Source organism: Trachurus japonicus, chromosome 17 (assembly GCF_045865225.1).
Source record: "Trachurus japonicus isolate A0001 chromosome 17, Traja_1.0".
Taxonomy (NCBI): Eukaryota; Metazoa; Chordata; class Actinopteri; order Carangiformes; family Carangidae; genus Trachurus; species Trachurus japonicus.
The window spans coordinates 16,677,630-16,697,359 of NC_140923.1; the positions used below are offsets into that span (position 1 = coordinate 16,677,630).

General features: G+C 40.9%; 2 protein-coding genes across 5 annotated transcripts in view; one reads left to right on the top strand and one right to left on the bottom strand.

Annotated features, from left to right (window-relative positions):
• Window positions 1-19,730, top strand: part of clul1 (clusterin-like 1 (retinal)) — a 279,095-nt gene that overhangs the window by 225,566 nt on the left and 33,799 nt on the right. The gene's annotated exons all lie outside the window — the stretch shown is intronic.
• On the bottom strand, window positions 713-19,653 carry myom1a (myomesin 1a (skelemin)). Of its 4 annotated transcripts, XM_085804139.1 has the most exons (38): window positions 19,515-19,653; window positions 17,978-18,340; window positions 14,797-14,937; window positions 14,477-14,660; window positions 14,187-14,344; window positions 13,983-14,075; window positions 13,736-13,824; window positions 13,461-13,505; window positions 12,250-12,411; window positions 11,970-12,131; window positions 11,411-11,552; window positions 10,732-10,931; window positions 10,589-10,645; window positions 10,242-10,366; window positions 9,897-10,080; window positions 9,433-9,607; window positions 8,749-8,870; window positions 7,579-7,775; window positions 7,277-7,403; window positions 6,733-6,917; window positions 6,477-6,591; window positions 6,083-6,239; window positions 5,899-6,005; window positions 5,449-5,493; window positions 5,051-5,187; window positions 4,774-4,918; window positions 4,446-4,505; window positions 4,293-4,360; window positions 4,050-4,175; window positions 3,353-3,430; window positions 2,996-3,083; window positions 2,867-2,905; window positions 2,489-2,594; window positions 2,046-2,209; window positions 1,923-1,959; window positions 1,649-1,671; window positions 1,226-1,281; window positions 713-1,100 (listed from the first exon to the last, which is right to left on the bottom strand). In XM_085804139.1, the coding sequence occupies exons 2-38, from the start codon at window positions 18,283-18,285 to the stop codon at window positions 831-833; spliced, it is 4,677 nt and encodes a 1,558-aa protein (XP_085660265.1). In that variant the 5' UTR covers window positions 18,286-18,340; window positions 19,515-19,653; the 3' UTR covers window positions 713-830. The 4 variants fall into 4 exon arrangements, with proteins under 4 accessions (XP_085660265.1, XP_085660267.1, XP_085660266.1 ...); XM_085804141.1 differs by lacking the exon at window positions 17,978-18,340; XM_085804140.1 differs by lacking the exon at window positions 3,353-3,430.

The window sequence follows — 19,730 nt, forward strand, 5'->3', positions numbered from 1 at the left end:
TACAACACATCCTTCTAAACGTATGACATATGTTTAGTTCTACTGAAGCACGTCAAAAAGAAATGTCAACAATGTTTGTATCTCTTTACAACACCTTGAATGAACCAGTTTCAACTGTCACATGTGTGTGTGTGTTGTCATACTCGCACAAAGCTACATGTCATCAGGGCTAACCGGCTCCACCTATCCTACAAACTGTTGCAATGACTGACTCTTGCATGATGCAAACAGCACGTCAGAGGCACATAACATACATGCACACAGTTGACAGAGCTCAAACCATTGGAAAACATCACATAGCCAGTGTCACATTTTTCCAATGTTTTACAACACAAAGCAAATAGCTGGTAAGAAGTTCATGGCATCCTTTTTTTCCTTTATTTACTTTTTTTTGTCACAGTACATAATCCTTAGGATGACATGGTTTGAGGGGGTTAAAAGTTTCTCATGTTATCCTGTAATATTATAAGAAAACAGAACTTTACCCCTGTTGGTATTGATACTGTTTTTAAGAAAAAAGCTTGATGACAAGTCAACCATCTCCCTTACATCACATTAACTGCTGATAGTGGCCAGATGTGACAGAAGACTTGTTGAGCAACTACAAGCACACAATTATCCTCTCTCTGTATCTCATTCATCCTTTGCTTCCCTGACGAGCAATGCCCCAAAGCTCTTTAGCCCAGCACACGAAAGAAGCAGGAGAAAGCAGCTGTTTTCATCATTTATTTTTATACTGCTTTGGGTGCACCAGCATGTGCCGGGGTAAAATGCTTTGGAGATAGCCCAGTCATTCATCTTTTCTTCCTTTCATCACACTGGACCGTCCTCTAGTCTTTCTTCTCCTCCTTGTGCTCATCTTCCTCCGGGTTGTAGACGCTGACGGTGAACTCGCCGGCCTCTGTGCCGTACTTGTTCTTGACCACGAGGGCGTATTTGCCAGAGTCAGCGGTGGTGACAGCAGCAATTGTGATGCTGGCGAACTTTCCATGCTCGAACTTGAGCTTGTAGCGGTCGTCGGACGTTAGCTCCCTTTCGTTCTTTGTCCAGGACACCTCGGGTGTAGGCTCACCCCAGACGTTTCCAGTCAGGTTCAGGGACTAAAAGAGAAGAAAAGGATCGTGGGGGTTTCATACAAAACAAAGTTAATGAGAATTACCTAAAAGTAGAAGGTGGGACAGAGAATTTAACACGTTTCAACACAGTGAATATCTCAGTTATTTACCTTGCCCTCTTGGATTGCAACAACATCTGGTAAACCTCCAACAACGCGAGCGCGGTCTAAACAAGAAATACAAGAGTGAGCCGAGAGGTGCATGCCAGACATTAGTCAGTCAACCTGTGTAACCACTGTTTGTGCAGTAATATTCACCTGACTCTCACTTTCAAACTCATGAACCCTCCATCATAAAACATGCTATAGTGTCTATAACCTTACTGTGTACTGTGGATTTATGTTTTCTTTTGTTCAGTCCAAAACTGTGGACATTTAATCTCTAGCAAAGCCCATTTTCATAAAGCTCATGTGTTTCTATTCCACTGAGGCAAAGTAAAAAATCCTATTGAAACTGAAGCAGCCTCTTAATCATCACGTCATTTCATGGAGCGATGTCTCCTGGGAGAAACCAGGGAATAAATAATCACTTACTTCTCTCTGCAATTGCTGCAGCCCTACGGAAGGAAGGAGACGTACATTGTCAGAAGCTTCTTAAAATGGTATCACAGGCAGACAATTTAGGACGTTATTATCAGTAATACAATGCCAGGAAATTTATTTTCAGTGCTCGCAAAGTACATTGAGTCCATTTTAAGTTTGTGATGACTGTGACTGTTATTGTTTATCTGTGTAAACATCCTCTCTAGAGACAGAAATACAATATTACACAGCAGAGGGGGCGAGTCGGACGAGTTTGTTTACTTACTTCAGCCTCTGGAATTCTTCAAATGCCTCCTCCCATACTGCATCGGAAACAAATCAAGTTATTGTTATGTAATTATGTAGGCAAAAAACATTACATTTTCTTAACTTTTAAACTTTTACTCACCCTGGCCACTCAGATCAAAGGCTCTCTTTACGCCGTCCTTGCCGTCAAAGATGTCCATGGCATATTTGCCTTTGTCCTTCTCAGTGGGCTCATTGATCTTAAGCCAGAGCTGCTCTCCTGTGACTCCAGCCTTAACTCTCTCTGAGGCAGCAATCTTAGCATCTCTGATGTGGAAATGAAGAACACAGAGATCAGGTAATGCATGTAATGAACTTAACGTACACAGTGATGTGATCAAGCACACTAAAAAGCGAAATTCGAGAGGACTGTTGTTGTGTATTGTCCTTGAATCAAGTGAAATACAACAAATATACTGTATTAGAGCATCATTACTGGAAACTTTTCTTATCTTAAGATAAAAAATGTGGTAAAAGCTGTTTTCAACAAAAGAGTCAAACTGGTTTTTATTAGTGCATGAGGATGGAATAAAGTTGTTTACATACTTGTGGAGCCAACCAACACGCAGATCCTCATTGTAATATGTAACCGTGGAGTAGAGGATGATGCCGTGTTCAGTACTGGTGACTTTTACCTCACTGGAGGAGTTGGCTAAGAGGAAAAAGGATAAAATACATTTAGTTTACACATTCCTGCTGCCTACCAGCAGCTGTGTATACAATGTATCTATTTATGTCCCATGGAAACTGACACAATAGAGTAATGTTGCAAAATAAAAATATACTTCCATTTCCTGCTATTAACAGTTCATGCGAGGAAAACTACTGTACACTGGCACATTCTGCTGCCTTCTGTGGTTTTCTTATGAGTGCTCCATGTGTGGTCCTTCATTATTGCTGGGTAATTTGTGTTTAATGACTCACCAATAACTCTGAACAGCTCATTCATTACAGCTTGGTATCCTGGGGAAGATTGAAATCAGCTGTTAATGTCCCTTTTCTTTTTGCCAGATTGTCTTGTCACTTTTCATTAATCGAAAATTAAGACTTTACCTGCATCTGTCAGATTGAAGGTGCTCTTATCTTTGCCTCTCTCGTCCTTCAGGAAGACCTCGTAAATGCCTGCATCGCTCTTGGAAATCTACATTTTGAATTGAAAGCAAATTTAGTACATTCGAGACAGCGATGAACCCCCTTTTACCTCAAACAGAGAAGAATGCAGAATTATGGTTGGGACAGATAGAAGGACAGAGAGAAAGCCAGACAGGGACCAACTAAACCGAAAAGGCAAGCTTTTCTGCCGCCCGGATGCTGCAGGCGTTAAAGGGAAAACATGAATATGGTAAGATGACGAGGACACATGGAGAAATTATAGGCGTCAACTTATGGCAGCAAAGATTATGTCCACACTTTGGGTCTTGGCGGTGGGGGAACTTCGTCTGCAGGTGCCTTTTTTCCTTCTTTGCGTTTTTCTTGCTTAATTATCCACTGTGAATTAGACAAATAAGCCAGTTAATGCAAGTGCGGATGACAGAAGCGGCGATGAACAGAACACCTCTCCTGAGCTCATGCGATGACACCAAACCTCTCTTGATGAGTTATGGTTACAATGCAATGGTACTCGTGAAACATCAATATAACTTCACTGGCACTGACTGTCAGGAAAGACTGATATCCTTAAAAAGGGATTTCCAGCTTTGAAGTGTTTCAGTGAATTAGCCAGAGAAGCTAAATTGAATAGTTAGAAATGAAATGAATGAATTAACCACACAGATAAACCATACACTGCATTTACAGTCTATGGTCATAAATGATGAAAGATTTCAAGGCTTTAAAAATACAGACCAGTGTGTCTATTCAGAGTCCCACGGACAACATGTTGATGTGCTGACTCCAGCAGCACTTCAGCAGGACTCAGGGACGTGAATATTTTTTAAAGTGTTTCATCATTTATGAATCTGTGTGTCAGAGAGGGATGGTTGGCAGTGTCCAATCTAGTCTACGTCTGAGATGGAAGCGTAGCTGCACCAGAAGCATGGTTTCTAGCTCTTTTAAAACATAAGCCCACAACCCCTCACAAAGTATGACCTCCGTCTATTGGGCTGACCTTTCCAATATTAAAGGTCATGTCACCGTCCTTCTTCTCAATTTTCTGAGCATCCTCATCGTCCTCTCGAATCTCAATGCTGTCCTTAGACCAGGTGATCTCAGTCTCTGCTTTGATGTTTCCTAACTATTGGGTGAAAGAAAAGAGATGATAACAAGTCATCTCAACACTTATGAAGCTCCTACCTTAAAAAAAACAAAAACCATCAACACCAGTGAAGATATTTGCAGCTACTTTTCTTACCTTGCATTTCAACAGCACATCACACTCGGGAGTAACAGCAAAGTCAAGGTACTCAACAAAGTGAGGACCTATGGATAGTCAATGGGAAATAATTAGGGAACTACATGTAGAGTGTGTAATTAGTTTTAGACGTACATAATGCAGATCTCTTACCTTGTTTCCTGACCCATTCTGCCCTCTCAAATTCAGATTTCTTTTGAAGCTCTCTGAATTCTGGACAATGGCGAAGAAAAATGTAAAGGTTAAAACCATGAAGTCAGAGAAACACATTTTCTTTTCATAACTGAACAATGCATCAAAAACCATCTGCAACAAGAATAAAGAAGACTTGACAGTGAGGAAAAGGTTGTCTTCTGCTGCCCCTCAATGGACATATACCTCAACTGCAGTACTGTGTTCACAGTTCACATCAGTATTCTGACTCTGAGTCTCTAAGCACAGCATCAACATGGAGGTAATGAGTGCATGTGAGGTGTCTTACCATCTCCAATGAGCACCAGACTGGTTGTACCCTTCGCTTTGCCATCCACCAGGTTAAAGGTGAACGTTCCCTCATCGGTGACCTCCAGAGAGTCCATGAACATCTCAATGATGCCGGTGGACTTGTCAAAGTTCATGGAATATTTCTGAAACAAATCAAGCGTTAAGAAACACAAATCAATGTAAGAGATGTAAGGCTAAGATCAACATTTGATCCAAATTAAAGAGTGCATATACAGTATAATACATGACGACATGACAAACAGACACAAACTGACCTTTCCCTCGGTGACGATGACGTCGTTAAACACGTACTCCACATGGCAGTCAGCGGTCCATTTCTCCACCTGAGTCCAGAATCGTACGCGACCTTTCTCAAGCAACTCCATGGCCATTTCATTCTTGAAGGGAATAACTGGAGAGCACCATATTTCATAAAAAACCTTTGTAGAATCAGTTGTTCTTCTGTATATTCATCTGCACAGTGCATGAAGTAACAACGGCAACTAAAATCCTCTTGACAAACATACACTAGTAACATTGTCCTTCTTGAATGATGTGATAATTTCCAAACTATATACTGTACAGAACATAATTTCATAGTTTCATAGTTAAAATAGAAATGATTGGCAAGTGAAAAACTCAGTGGCAGCTGTGCTGGGGTGGGGATATTCACCAGGGAACTTGTGCTCATGGCTGATGTCCAGAAGACGCTTGAGACCTGTCAAATAACAACAGCAGCGGCAAAACTGTTAATTTCATGACGTGTGCAAACAACTTCAGCGTCAATCCTCCAATTACTTGCTTTAATGCTTTTTTCCCATTTGACAGTATTTTGAAAAGTTCCTCATAATCCTGTCAAGAAGGCTACTACACATATATAATACTATAAATGTTTCTGCATCTCTGACAGATAAACAACACAGAAAGAATTTCAGATAACTTTCAAGACAAACAGACATATAGTCAGGGAGTATCAGAGGTCAATTTGATGCAGCTGTTGAAACAGTATAACTAACAGGAGACTCTCTCACACCTTCAGCACTTACGTCACCCAGACAAATAACAAGTGAATCAAGTTTCAGGCGCACAGGGCCAGAGATGCCAAGACTGTTGGCTGACTCACCCTCCTCTGTGAGTGTGTAGCTGGAAGAGATGCCGTCAGTGTTGGTGACCACACAAGAGAAGATGCCCAGATCCTCCAGGGAGGGGCTGTTGAAGATGGCTCTGGTTCTGGAGACGAGGACACAGGATGTGAGGACAGAGGAGAATAACATGTGTCCTGGTGGTTTGACATGTATGACACTTACTTGCCCTTTTCGCTGACAATAGTCAGACGGGAGGTATCTGTTATGGCCTTGTAATTCTTGGACCAAACAAACTCAGAGCTCTCATTCATCTCGGAGCATTCGAACATCATTGAGATGACACCGTCATCATCAACATCCACATAAATCTCTTTGGTGCCTGAAGGGAGAGTAAATGGTTACTGTGTGCGTGCATCACTGGCAGATGACACATTTCTGGGATTTAACTCAGTATTTCAACCTATAATATCATATATATATTTAAAATTTAAGACACCACAGTCTATTTACGTCTGTATAAAAAGTTTAGGCATTTTCTTTACTTTTCCAGACTGAATGGACGTGCGTAGGAACACTGTGCGACTGAATGTGTGAGTTGCGTAACAATCACACTTACCAGGACGAGTCTGGGCCAGGACTGGACCTAAGACTGCAGAGGTCTTTCCAACTCCAGCAAGATTTTGAGCTCGCACACGGAAGACGTAGGATGTACCAGCCTTCAGCCCAGTCACCTGAGTCGGAGTGAGAGACGGTTTAAATCAATACTTAATTCAATATTTTATGTGCATATTTCACATGGGCATGTACTGTATGTAGGAGGAACATGCTGTTCAAGCCACATATTATAAAATACCATCTTCATTTCCCTTTACCTTCATGTATTTCTTCTTGTTGGCCTTCTCATGGCCAGCTTTCCAGCCTGCCTCTCCAGCAGAGGCCACCTTGTGATCCAGATAGTATCCATTGACAGGAGAGCGGCCATCAAATGCTGGCGGCTCCCACAGGACCACAACGGTGGTGTCACGGACCTCCAGCACATGGAGACCAACAGGAGCACCTGAAGGAGAAATGACAAACTTATATTATAAAAAAACATATAGTTCAAGAAATACATATATGTAAATCAGTAATATTTTGTACAGTAAACTAAAACAAATCATTTGGATTATGAATTTGAATATTTTCTTTGCTATTTTTCATGATTGGAAATACAATCATTGTAGCACAAGAGAGATTTTCTCTGTTACTGTTGTACTGTGATAGTCATCGATGCTGCTGAAACTATTTTCTTTGCATTTATCCTGCTTTTGGGCCATGTACCATCAGTTCTATTTTTTGTGTTAGTAGCAAAATGAGATACATTCATCTTGCTCTGACTGAATGTGAATATATCATCTGTCTGAAGTTTTCTGATACCTGGCACAGTGAGGGTCCATTCCTTGCACTCCAGTGATTTACTGGGCAGAGAGGCCTCGCTCACACCGGCCATGTTCATAGCGCGCACCTGGAACTGGTAGAAGATGTCCTCCTTCAGGTTCTCAGCCTAAAGAGAGACAAGGGCAGATAATGAGGAATGGTTAAAAACTGTTCAAGTATAATAATTATCAAGTAGACACATTAAAAATACCTGTGTCAGACTGTAATAACCCCTCCATTCATAAAACAACAAAACAATGTCCTCATGAATTTGGTATATTGGTGCTTGTGAAAGAACTTACTTTATAGGAGGTTGTGGTCAGTGCCTGGTGGTTCATTTCATGCCATTTCCCAACAACGTCTCCCTTTACAGTCCTGTAGTCCACAAAGTAACCCCTGACATCAGCACCTCCATTCTTTGAAGGCTCGTTCCAGCCCAGCATCATGTAGTCCTTGACAGCCTCCAGTAATTTCACACCAATCGGCTTCCCTGGGACGGCTACAAACAGAGTAGATAATCTGGTCAGGACTCATTGTAAGAGAAAAAGACATGTCAAATAAGTTCATTTTCAGATCACTGACATTTTGTTAAGCAAAACAAATTTGGTCCTATACATGATCTGATAAAGATAATCTGGCATTAGGGCAAATATCGAACAGATCTTACTGGTTATTAGTGCTAAGACGTCACAGTAAGTTGTACAGTTAAAGCAGCTACATGCTATGCACAAAATCTATCTAAGGTAATTCTTATGAATAATTTACTTACGCTCAAGGCCATAAGCAGGGTAACTTTGATGTTAAAAAGTCTCCGAAGCCAGACGAGACTCTCATTACGTTCATGCTCTTAAAGCACACAGTTTTAGCCTTCACCTTGGCCATGCACCTAGAGGCAACCCTAAAGAGTTATCAAACAGCAAAGCAGAACTCAAGCAAAATAAAATTTATACAGAAATCAATAGCTATACAATGGAAAGCATCATAAAACATTTGTTATCTGACGATGTCAATGATAAATGAAAAAATGGGAAACAGCAAAATTGCAAAATCCACTGTTAGTGATGAGGCAGGCACATGCAAATAAGCACACAAGCAGTCACATATAAACATAATGTGTAACTTGTATGCATGAAATGTAATATATATATATATATATATATATATGACAATAGGAAATATGAAATAACTAAAAGGGAAAGGAATGATGAAAGTCAACAAGGTTCATGAACAAGGATGAGTTAAGAGGATCTTATGGCTCAGTGGCAAAGAGCACAGGCCTGCAGGGTGTGTGAACGACATGAATTTAAAGCAGGTCTTTCTGAAAGAAAATATCAGTGTGTACTCTCTGCGATCATTCCTGGGACAAATAAATGTTTAAAAATAGCAGGCAGGATGGAACAAAGAGAAAGGGGATGGCTTGAATGCTACAGGCAAAGTGAATAATGGAGATAAGTTATGATGAGGACACTCACAGATGGCAGCCTGAACAACCACTGCGTCAGAATCGGAGGAGCTCTGGCTGTACCCGGCAGCGTTAACTGCCTTCACTCTGAACATGTAGTTCGCCCCTGTGGCCAGGCCATGGCACACAAACCTTAACAAAGTAAAGAGAAAAATGTTAACTGGTTCATATTTCATTTTACTCTGATTCTAATAGTATGAGAAGGAGCTGGTGCCAACCACAAGATTGGACCTTTAACAATATAAAGGTTACTTGGTGCTTTGCTGCTATGGAAGCAGAAAATATCTTATGATTCTCTGTGTACACAGCCATGTAGGCTACACTAAAGCCTGGGGAAAGAGCTAACTTAATTTGTGAAGTGGTAATGCAAGTTTTCTTGTTCTTCACCTCGTAGATTAAAACTCTTCTGTACTTCTGTTACTGTTACTTTTGTTTTCCTATAATTGTCACATATCCAGTCTTACTCTCTAGCTACTTCAGGTCACCTAGCTACCCTGATAATCATAGTAACAATGAAGTTTAGTAACACAAAGTGGCATTCATTCATTTTTGTGATCCCTTTTACGTCTCTGCATTACCAATTTGCTGTAAACTAATCTGAACAACAAATAGACATATATAATGGTTATATGGATTTCCCCACCAGAGCAGCAAGAGGAAATCAAACTGTGTCTTTAATATGAAAAATGCCAACCTAGTCTGCTTGACAGGTTTATTGTTGCAAGGCATCCAGACGTCAGTGCCGACCACAGTGCATTCAATATAGTAGCCGACCAGGTGTTTGACCTCCTTTGAGGCCGCCCAGGAGACCACCACTGAGGTGTCAGTGTTCCTGGTGACCACTGGGCTGCCCGGAGTGGAGGGCAGGTCTGTCAAGAACAAGAACAAGCGTTGTGAGTAAGAAGAAAGACAGAGAGAAAGAAAAGAAAACCAGAGTTATTACAGTGAGCATGGTGTGGATGTAATGTATTGGGATTAGACAGAACACTCTGTAATACATGAAGGTCCAGCAGTTAAACTGATAAAGGAAGAAATAAGGCTGGACTGAACCGCTGACATTATGATATGGATTTCTCTTTCCTTAAAATAGATTTAATTTCATGTTCTGATAAACCATGACTCCTACACGTTATACAAATGAAAGTCTTGCTGGCTCACCTAGTTTATCTCCCACAGTGATGTCTCCAGTGGATACAGAGGGCTCGCCCACGCCGGCAGAGTTGCAGCAGCGCACACGGAAGCTGTAGGATTTACCCTCTGCCAGGTCAAACAGTGCAAAGCGTGGAGATTTGACTGGCATGCCAGTGTTCACCCTCTGCCAGGTGTCGGTTCCTGAAATACACTGAGGTTGACAGAGAGTGAAAGACAAGTCAGAGAGACACAAGATAACATAACAGCAGCAAATGATATCTGACAACTGGAATTTCATACACATGGCATATAATGTATTTCTATATAACAAAATAATCATATTTCAAGAGACAGTTATCCATCTCTCCTTACCTTCTCTATGTAATACATGACTCCTTCATGACCTCTCTGGAGTGGGGGCTTCCAGGCGAGGACCACATAACTCTTGGTTGCCTCAGTAACCACAACATCAGTGGGATCTCCGGGGATAATGCCCGCTGCAGAGGCAGGAGTGACACCATCATGTTATGAAAAGGAAGTCATTTAAACCAGCTGACCTGGTTCAAGATACTTGGACTGGACACAGATACCAAAACAATACTATTTTAAAACAATAGTTTGAGGAATGTAATCATGTTTTTTAAGCAAAACCATTTGTTTCACATTTTAGAAAATGTAACAGTCTTCTTCCATAAACAGGTGGTGTTATGTTGTCTCACCAGTGGAGTCCTCCTCTGTAAACTTGATCATCCCAGTCCATGGAGCTGAGGGGCCAGCTGTTGCAAGAAATAAAAGAAGTACGTCAAAATGCAGTTGTGGGCTTTATTGCAGCAAGCCAACGGCTCTCTGGTGCGTCTCCTACCTCTGAGGCGAGCTCTGTCAGAGGGATCCATGGCAACAACGGGCTCAGAGACACGGGATGGACGGCTGACTCCGGCTTTGTTCAAGGCCCGCACCCTGAAGACGTACGAGCGGCCCTCCACCAGCCCGGTGACGGGGAAGCGGGCGTACTTCACTGGGCTATCATTACACTGAGCCCAGTGATGGGTGCCCACCTCGCACCTGCCAACACAAAACACACACAGGTGCACTTTGTTTTGATCATCAGGTAAACATATTTCTACTGCAAAGTGCTTTCTTATGAGTTGATTTGATGAACTCTCTGTCTGTCTAATCTCTCTTGGTTGGTGGCTGCTGCAGTAATTAACTGCTCATCATTCATATTATCTGCCCACGCAGTAAGCAAATGGCTGATTGGCAGTTATAATAGGCTGGTAGGAAGCTATGTAGGAGTTGTTGAGGTAACATTTATCTGTCAAAATGCCAGTTTGAAAGAAATCCATGGGGAATTTGCTTGCACTTTATGTTTTTTTTAACATAGAAACACCAAAAATAGGTCCACAGTTTTCGTGGATATCCTGTATACAGAAAGGTTTTATAGTTGAAGTAAGTTGGTGAAACTGAATTACAATATCACGCTTTGAGGTAAAGCCATTGGTAAAATATATTAAAAAAAACCTTGAGAGAGTGAGCAGACCAACCTGTCAATGTAGTATCCCAGGATGTGGCTGCTGCCCTCCACCGCTGGCTGCTTCCAGGTCACCACCACATAGTCCTTGTTGGCATCATGACAGCACACGTCCAGGGGCGCCACGGGAATCCCCTCCACCTCCACTTCAGCATCTGGCATAGGAAGGCACACACACACAGTGAGTAGTGCTGTTTCTAAATCAGGATGATCTCCATTACATACTTGGTTTCAGTTCTCTGACCTACTTTTGTCTTTACAGTACAGCATGTGTGGCAGCACTGTAGCTATGATAGATTAGTTTGTATTATGGTAACCTAAAAGAGGATTCTGGAGATTTCCCTAATGTACGTATATTCAGTCTGATTTTTAGTGCAAGTAGATCAAACTGTGTTGTGACTTTCCTGACATGCAGACAGATATAGAAGCAACATTCTTCAAAGGAAACCAAACACCTCAGAGAGAGAACTACGTCACTTAAAGACACGGCAGAATGAATGGTTCCCTAACGTATCTGCATGTGTGGAAATCTGTTACTGTACATGTTGCTTTGCATCTATTGACCACTTTACCTTTGACAAACACATAAGCAGAGTATGAGTCGAAGCCAGACTTGGTGTTGACACGCAGGGTGTACATTCCCTCATCTTCCTTGTTGAGGTGGACGAGAGTGAGTGTGGCACGCTCCCCGGACCAGTGGGTGTGTACCCATTTAGAGGGCTTCAAGGGCTTAGCTGACGGGAGAAGTCCGAACAAAAGAGCCGTTACACATAATAGATAAGAACTCATCACTGTAAAATACAGTGTATGAATGAACACAAGGCACTATTTCCATTTTATTCATCTACTTACAGTTTCTGTACCACACCACTTCAGGCTGGTATTTCTTCACAGTCGGAAAAACAATGACAGTGCAGCCCAGACTCATTGTCTCGCCCTCGTGGCCAAAGGCCACCTCGAATTTGTCAATGATGGTAGTATTAAAGGTAACACCATGCTCAGAGCAGAAACCATCTGCAGAGATGAAAGAAATATGCAATATTAAAAACAGTTAATGGCCTCATGAAGTCAGGACAGCAGAGTCACTGCCACAGGCTGAAATCCTTTTAACACTACAGCACCCTCACTTATATCCCGTTTAAAATAAAACTGCACTACTGAAAATGCCTGTAACATTGCCTGTCCCAAAAAAAAAGTCACACACTCTAATATTTCATTGGACTGCCTTCAGCTTTGATTACGGCATGCATTTGCTGTGGCATCATTTTGATAAGCTTCTGCAATGTCACAACATTTATTTCCATCCAGAGTTGTATTAATTTTTCAAAGATTCTCAATGGGGTTAAGGTCTGGACTCTGTGGTCACATTGGACCACATTTCTTCCTTGAAGATGATGATTCCCCATTATCCTTCCAGTTTTTAACAATGCGTTGGACAGTTCTTAACCCAGTTTTGGTAGTTTCAGGAATCTCCTTAGATGTTTTATTTTCTTGATGCATGCCAATAATTTGACCCTTCTGAAACAGATTAACATCTTTTCCATGACCACAGGATGTAGGTACTTAGGCACATAGAAGATGTAAATACAGCAAGTAAAAATGACACGAAAATAACAATGACCTCACAGACAGTGCAGTATACTAAAATTACAAATCAATGTATAGTCAGGATGAGTAATGATGAAGAATATTAAATAATATGACATGAAATGCAGGTTTCAGTTCTACCTACTGAAAAGCACCTTCAATTGTACTGTTCATGAATTGTAAAATGTTCCTAACACACAAAAGTTGCCCTGTTTGTTTTTTAGTCTGTTACTTGTATTTTCATATGTTTATTGGTCTGTTTATTTGTCAGAAGGATTATAGAAAAACAAAAGATGGAGGGATGTGGGATAGGCCATGAACCTACTATATTTTAGGCAGATCCACAGAATTCACTTTGAATTAGATTTTTATTTTCTTATTTTTTTTACTATTGTCTATGTTATTTGACAGGTCTGCACTCTCTGACTGCACCTCTTGTTTTGCTTAATAACAAAAGAAAATGAATATCTACTCACGTGGTTTTGGATCAAGTGGGCCTGCTTCGTCGCCCTCCTGGTACCCTGTGGAAGAATACATCAGTCAGTAACTTCATTGCAATTGTAAAAGGAAATTTGCCATTACATATCTGAGATGATTAAAATACAATACAAAGTCAGTCAAACATTTTCTACTGATGCCATCCAACCCTCTGAAAAATACTGGAGCATGTTGTTTGAAAGTGTGACCTCTATGACCTCTAGCTGAGGGAACAGGAGCTGCTACAGAGAAGGGGACAAAAATAGTTACCTACTTTTGATAACAACTGTAGCCACAGAGGAAGATTCTCCTTTCACATTGAGGGCTGAAATGCGATACTGAGCAGTGTCGAGGAAATCGCAGCTGAAAATAAAATACATGCACAAGATGAATTTCTGGCATCTGATTTGCATTTAATATTCGGCAGAACATTGAACATTCAGTTTGCGGCATTGTGCATTTTGGGTGCATCTCATTAATTCTCACTGAGGCCATGCAGAGTGAGCTGAAAGATTACCTACTTCTTGATCTCCAGGGAGTGCATGTTGTAATTGCTCTCGGCTGTGTACTTCTCGGAGTGGGCCTTGGCATCAATGAGCACATTGTTTTTGTACCTTGAAGACAGCAGAGAGACAGCTGGTTTATTTTTACCGTTGTCCTCTGAGTCTATAATTGCATCTTGTGACTCAGAGAAGGGGGACCGGTGAACTTGGAGCATGTCTTACCAAGCAACCCTAGGTTTGGGCCACCCAGCCACAGTGCAGTGCAGCTTCACAGACTTGCCCTCCCAGACCGTCTGTCCACGGGGCTTGACGATAAACTCTGGACGGTGTGTCAGGCTGTCGGGGTTCATTTTCTTACGGAACTCGCACCACTCCTCCATCTGTGCAGCGGGAGAGTGAAGCCAGATTCGGATATTTGATGCAGCTGTAGAGTGGCTTCGTGATTCACATGGGAGAGTATTTTGACCTGGACTTTCAAAAGTCCATCAAACTTAAGAATAAACAGGATTTACCGTCTTGCTGAGTTCCAGGCGTTCAGCAGATTCCCTGACATGCTTTGTCCTGGTTTTCTTCTCCACCCTCACCTCCATGGCCTCCCTGGCCTCCCTCACAAACAGGTTCCTCATTGCCACATAGTTTATCCCCTCCTCAGTGACCTCATCCTGGGCCTCCATCAGACCACGAACCACATCATGACTACAACAAAACAATAAAGAACACAGCTTGAAAGGAAAACATTTAAGAAACATCTTAAGTATCAGTAACTATAATTAAAAAGTGTATTAATGGTAATGATTGTTTGCTGTAAATGTTTGGCACTTTGTTCACTCACTTGGCTCTGAATACAGGAATAACATAGCCAATGACTTCTTTGTCCGTGTCCATTGCCAGGTAGGTGCGTTTGGCTCTCTTGGGTAGTGGGCTCAGTTTAACCACCGCCTGCCCCTTCTCTGTTGTCACAGAGGTCTTCTGGCTTAAAGATCACACACAACAACCATGTCACACGTCAAACACCATTTCCATTGCTGTAAACACAACTACAATACTATTATGCTGAAGATGACAGTGCCAAGCTATTGTAAGGGAAATAAAGAACTCTTTCTTTTAAATCAAACGATTTGTTCACTCTGAATGAATACAACTTATGTTCTCAGTCAAAGCAAAACAGGCTTAGAGAAACTCTTAAGGGACAGTCCAAAGTGTTGTTGGATCGGATGGATCCTACCATCAAGGTCATGATGTTCAGCTTTTGTTGAAACACTGGAAACTCTTGGAGACATATTGTTTAAACTGTTTCATTATTTTGAAGGCTGTACATGTAGATCAGTAAACTGAATGGCAGAGATGTGTTTTTAGTATTTTGTTGATCCACTAATATCAATAAAGGTTGGCAAAATGTCACCGATTACTTTTAAATATGTACCACAGCTCTTTTAGAGTCTAAACATATTTGACAATGTTCTCAATACAAACTCTGTTGCCTAAAACTTTGAATGAATATATTTGTTACATAAAAACACACTCATATGCCACAGTCCAGTTACACAGAGAAGGTAAATGTATTTCTGTCCACCTTCTGGGGTCTTGACCCACATCATACTGACTCATTTACCTATCAGCCTGCAAAGCCTCCTGATTTTCAGATGGGTTTATAAATGGAGTCGTAACTTGTGGATATGCAGCAGGGTGGAGAGGTTCATCTTAAATCCCTGCTTTCACTCATGATCTCTGTCAAGTCTGCCCCAGTCTATCCATTTGGCCTGGAGGAATAGCGGCATAGCATGGCTTTGATAAACTCTATTCCATTCTGGCGCGAAGGGATCAAGTCAGTGGAAGGGGCTGAATGTGCGGCATTCAGAGACAGGGAGACAGATGGAGAGAGTCTCACAAAAGATTTGCAAAGTGCCAAGAAGTTATTCCGACTGCTGATTCATCAAGAAAGAAAGTCTTTGGTTACGAACGTCAAAGGTCCAAAAAGTTTTGTGCTGATAAAAGCATTTAATCTTTACAGTCTGGGAAGCTATAGTATGTATGTGACCTGAGTAGCAATGTTTGATGAAATGAATAATTGGAGAACATTGTGTTGTGACAGAAGGATAATTGCAGTGGCTCATCAACTCAACTGGGAAATGCAGAAACTGAACCAAGTTGATTAAGAATCAAACATCTGTGGAAGCCGGTGCACAATCCTTTACACCTCCATGACTTCCATACTGTGTCTTTACAGTTTGCCTAGTGGCAGTGTCTCATGTCCTGCCTACGGAAATAGCCTGGCTGTCCATGAATATATCTGGCAGCCACTCACTACAGCTGAAATTCCTTCCTTGACCCCGTTTAGAAAACTATCATGGCTCCAACATGTACACTGAGCCCTGCAGCTTGAAGGACAGAGGAAGCGACAGACAGTGTTATCATACAAAGTGTCAGTGACACAGTGGAACATAAATGAGGTGCTACAATTGCCAGCCATTGATTTTGGGTGTGTTTTGATGGACAGCTTTCCTTTTACACAGCCTGTACGATACACTTCCAACACAGAGTTTCATAAAAGAATGAATTGAATTAAAAGTCAACACAGAGGAGGCGGGCGTTAACCGACAACCAAATGAATTCTAGTGACTCTTCCTGGGTTTTAAAAATGTTAAAAAATTTGGCCAAGAGGGGTAATACAGTAAATGTGCATTATAATTAAATCAAGTACTAAAATTGGTTATTTCCTACACTTGACTGTCCCCATGTCAAAGAAATCTAGATATGTGTAATACTGGATTTTCTGCCTAACTGACTTTGGTTTAATTGATGATACCGACTGATTTCAATTGATTTGTTTCTCAGCTTCATCGTATGTCGCCTTTTAAAGGCTCTGCCAAAGGATGTTGATTCTTAACTTAAGAAATTCCAATAGAGTTATTTGAATAAAGTCCAATAGTTACCAATATTATGATAGCTCATGAGTGGTAGACTTGAGACTTGAGAGTTGGACTAGAGTCATCTTAGACTATAGGAGCCCTGAGATTTCACCTAATCAAACTTTCTTAAAAATATAACAGTACAAACACTTAGATCTCATGTTCTGATATGGTAAAATTATAGAACAATAAAGGAAGAAAGAAAAGAAAAATCTGTGTTATGCAGACTCCCTTGGCCTCACAACTCACATGTTCTACTATTTTCAGATTTCGACATTTGTATTGACGTGAGTTTTGTAAATTTAACAGCCTGAAGAGTTAAAGATGAACATCTATGGGTTGATGACAACCAGCACACACAGCCCACCTGCTCTCTGAAAACTCTCTGAGCTGCATGTTATTTTTATTTCTCTCCTACTACCGAACACAATTCAAACCACACCCAAAAATGCAGAGTTGAATATTTGAAAGAGGTCTGCTTGGATGCACTCCTCACTTCCTAGTACGTTTATGGAAGTGGGAAGTTAAGTCAAGAGAGCCTCGTTTTCATTTGATATCTTTCAACAGGGTATATACAGGAATCTTGAAGTTCATTTTAATACCTTTTAAAGATTTTTTCAGGACCTTATCAATATTTTTTAATACCGTACTGTCACTTCAAGCTGTAACACTTTTAACTTAACAGTTTTAGTTTGTGATAAAGACTATAGACCGCTATGATGATGATTCAAAATAGGCTAGGATAATAAATCAAAGGCAAAGTTTATAAAAAAAAAAAAATTCTCCACTCTCAAAAAACAAAAACAACAATCAAGATAGTCATGACATGTGCCTCAGCTCGTTTGATTTTGTTTCTAGTAGGGCTGCAGCCGATATCCGAGTACTCGAGTACTCGCTCGACTTGGGTGGTATCCGAGTACCATTTTGCTACTTGGATACCTTCAAAATTTAAGACTTTATAATGTCGTGAAAATACTTTTTAATACTTTTAAGGATCTTAATTTTCCAAAAATTTATTTATCACCTTTTGATACTTTTCAAGACCCCGCGGATACCCTGTTCAAATATCAACTATCAGCATCTGCATTGCTCCCATCCTCTTACCGATGGCTGGCAGCCTTGAAACTTGCGAACGACTGCTTGCTAACAGATGACTTGCTGCTCAGGTGACAACTGCTCTCATAGTGACGCTGCTGCACCTGCTTCTTCTGCACTTGATGCTCATGATGATGATGCTCATGATGCTGATGCTGATGATGCTGATGCTCATGATGCTGACGCTCATGATGATGATGCTCATGGTGCTGATGCTCATGATGCTGATGCTCATGATGCTCATGATGATGATGCTGATGCTGCAGATGATGATGCTGCTTCTGCTGCTTCAGCGTCACTTGTAATGACTCTGACATCTTGAGGGCCACTGCGCCAACTTATAATGTCAGGCTGTCCTTTACTTTACCAGCTCTGTAAATCAATCTCATTGTTATTATTATGGATTGATTTCTGAATTAGGGGTTAGATTGAGCAGGAGGGGTTGGTTGGTTGGTTGGTTGGTTTTTTTAGGGGGGGAAAGTTAGATGGTGTTATGCTTTTCATTTTGAGTGAGCAGTGGTGGCATTAGCTCTGGTTAAAATCTAATTCTACTGTGTTAAAATAGAAGCAGGTAGAAAATAAGCTTGAGCAGCATCAATTTTTATAACAATCAACATTTTTATTTTGTGTCTCTTTCAACTCCAAGGATGGAACTAGGTTTCAATAACAGGGACATGTGGTTGGGACCCAATGACTGATGAGAGGATCCACGAGAAAAAGGGTAAAATATTTTGTGTGGGAATGTCTTAATTTGATCATTCATTTGACATATAAAATGTCAGTAAATATAGAAGACCCATCAGAATATCCTGGAGGCACTGTTGACATATTCAAACTGCTTGTTTTGTCCAAATCCTAAAGGTTTTCAGTTGAGTCTTGTAGAAAATGGGCAGATATTCACTCAAGCCTGGCCTGTTTTGTTGGTGCATGTTTTCATCGAAAAGACAAATAGTTAATATTATCAAAAGTGTTATGTGAATTAATCTGCTAATTGTTTCAGGCTAGTAGTTAATGCTCAAACTAAAGAGCTTGAAAACATGAACAAACTTTCACTGGGCATAGTCTCATTACCACGTGACCAAAGACCATACGTTTATCATCAAATCTGTAGTTTATGACAACAGACTTCTTTTTCCCCATGATTATGTCCTTGAGCAGCACACATTGCTGAGAGCTGAAGCCTCTTGTCAACCATTATACACTGTAATCTGGACTACTACTGGTCATGCACAAAGCGGAGAAACAATTAAGAGGTAAAAGCCAATGTTAATTGAAATGATCAGCTCTTTTTGATTGAGGGTTACATTTCATTGCAATGACACATGCAGTCTAATCTACATGAACATAGTAGCTAAAACTAAAAAAAACCTGTTAGTATACAGGACAGTGAAAATACATACATTGGAAAAAAAATAGCATTAAAAAATATAATAAAAGAGGTTGAAAGTAGGCCTCCGTCCTCATTGATATAGCTGACCAAATAACAAACCAACAGCACGAGAACAATTATTATAGAGACAGTTTTGTGAATATATATATCACTCACCACAAGTCAAGATCCACCAATCCACAACAGTTGAAATTAGGAGAATATGAGTGCTAGTCCAAAAGTAGCGAAAAGCAAGTCCTGATCCGGGCAAAGCAGCAGGGTGAGGGGCAGCGGACAGGACAGCAGTCCACAGAACAAAAATAATGCTGCCACTCGGCAGAATGCACAAGACACCGTCAGGACCTTTTAAGGCTGGGACAGTTTTAAATTTAG

Excerpts from the sequence above, each read along its gene's own strand:
- myom1a (XM_085804139.1), bottom strand. The coding sequence starts at position 18,285 with ATGTCAGAGTCATTACAAGTGACGCTGAAGCAGCAGAAGCAGCATCAT. Across the intron at positions 14,661-14,796 it reads ATTCCTGTATTCAGAGCCAA|TCATGATGTGGTTCGTGGTC; the intron begins GTGAGTGAACAA and ends GTTTTGTTGTAG. Across the intron at positions 1,960-2,045 it reads CTTTGATCTGAGTGGCCAGG|TATGGGAGGAGGCATTTGAA; the intron begins GTGAGTAAAAGT and ends TTTCCGATGCAG.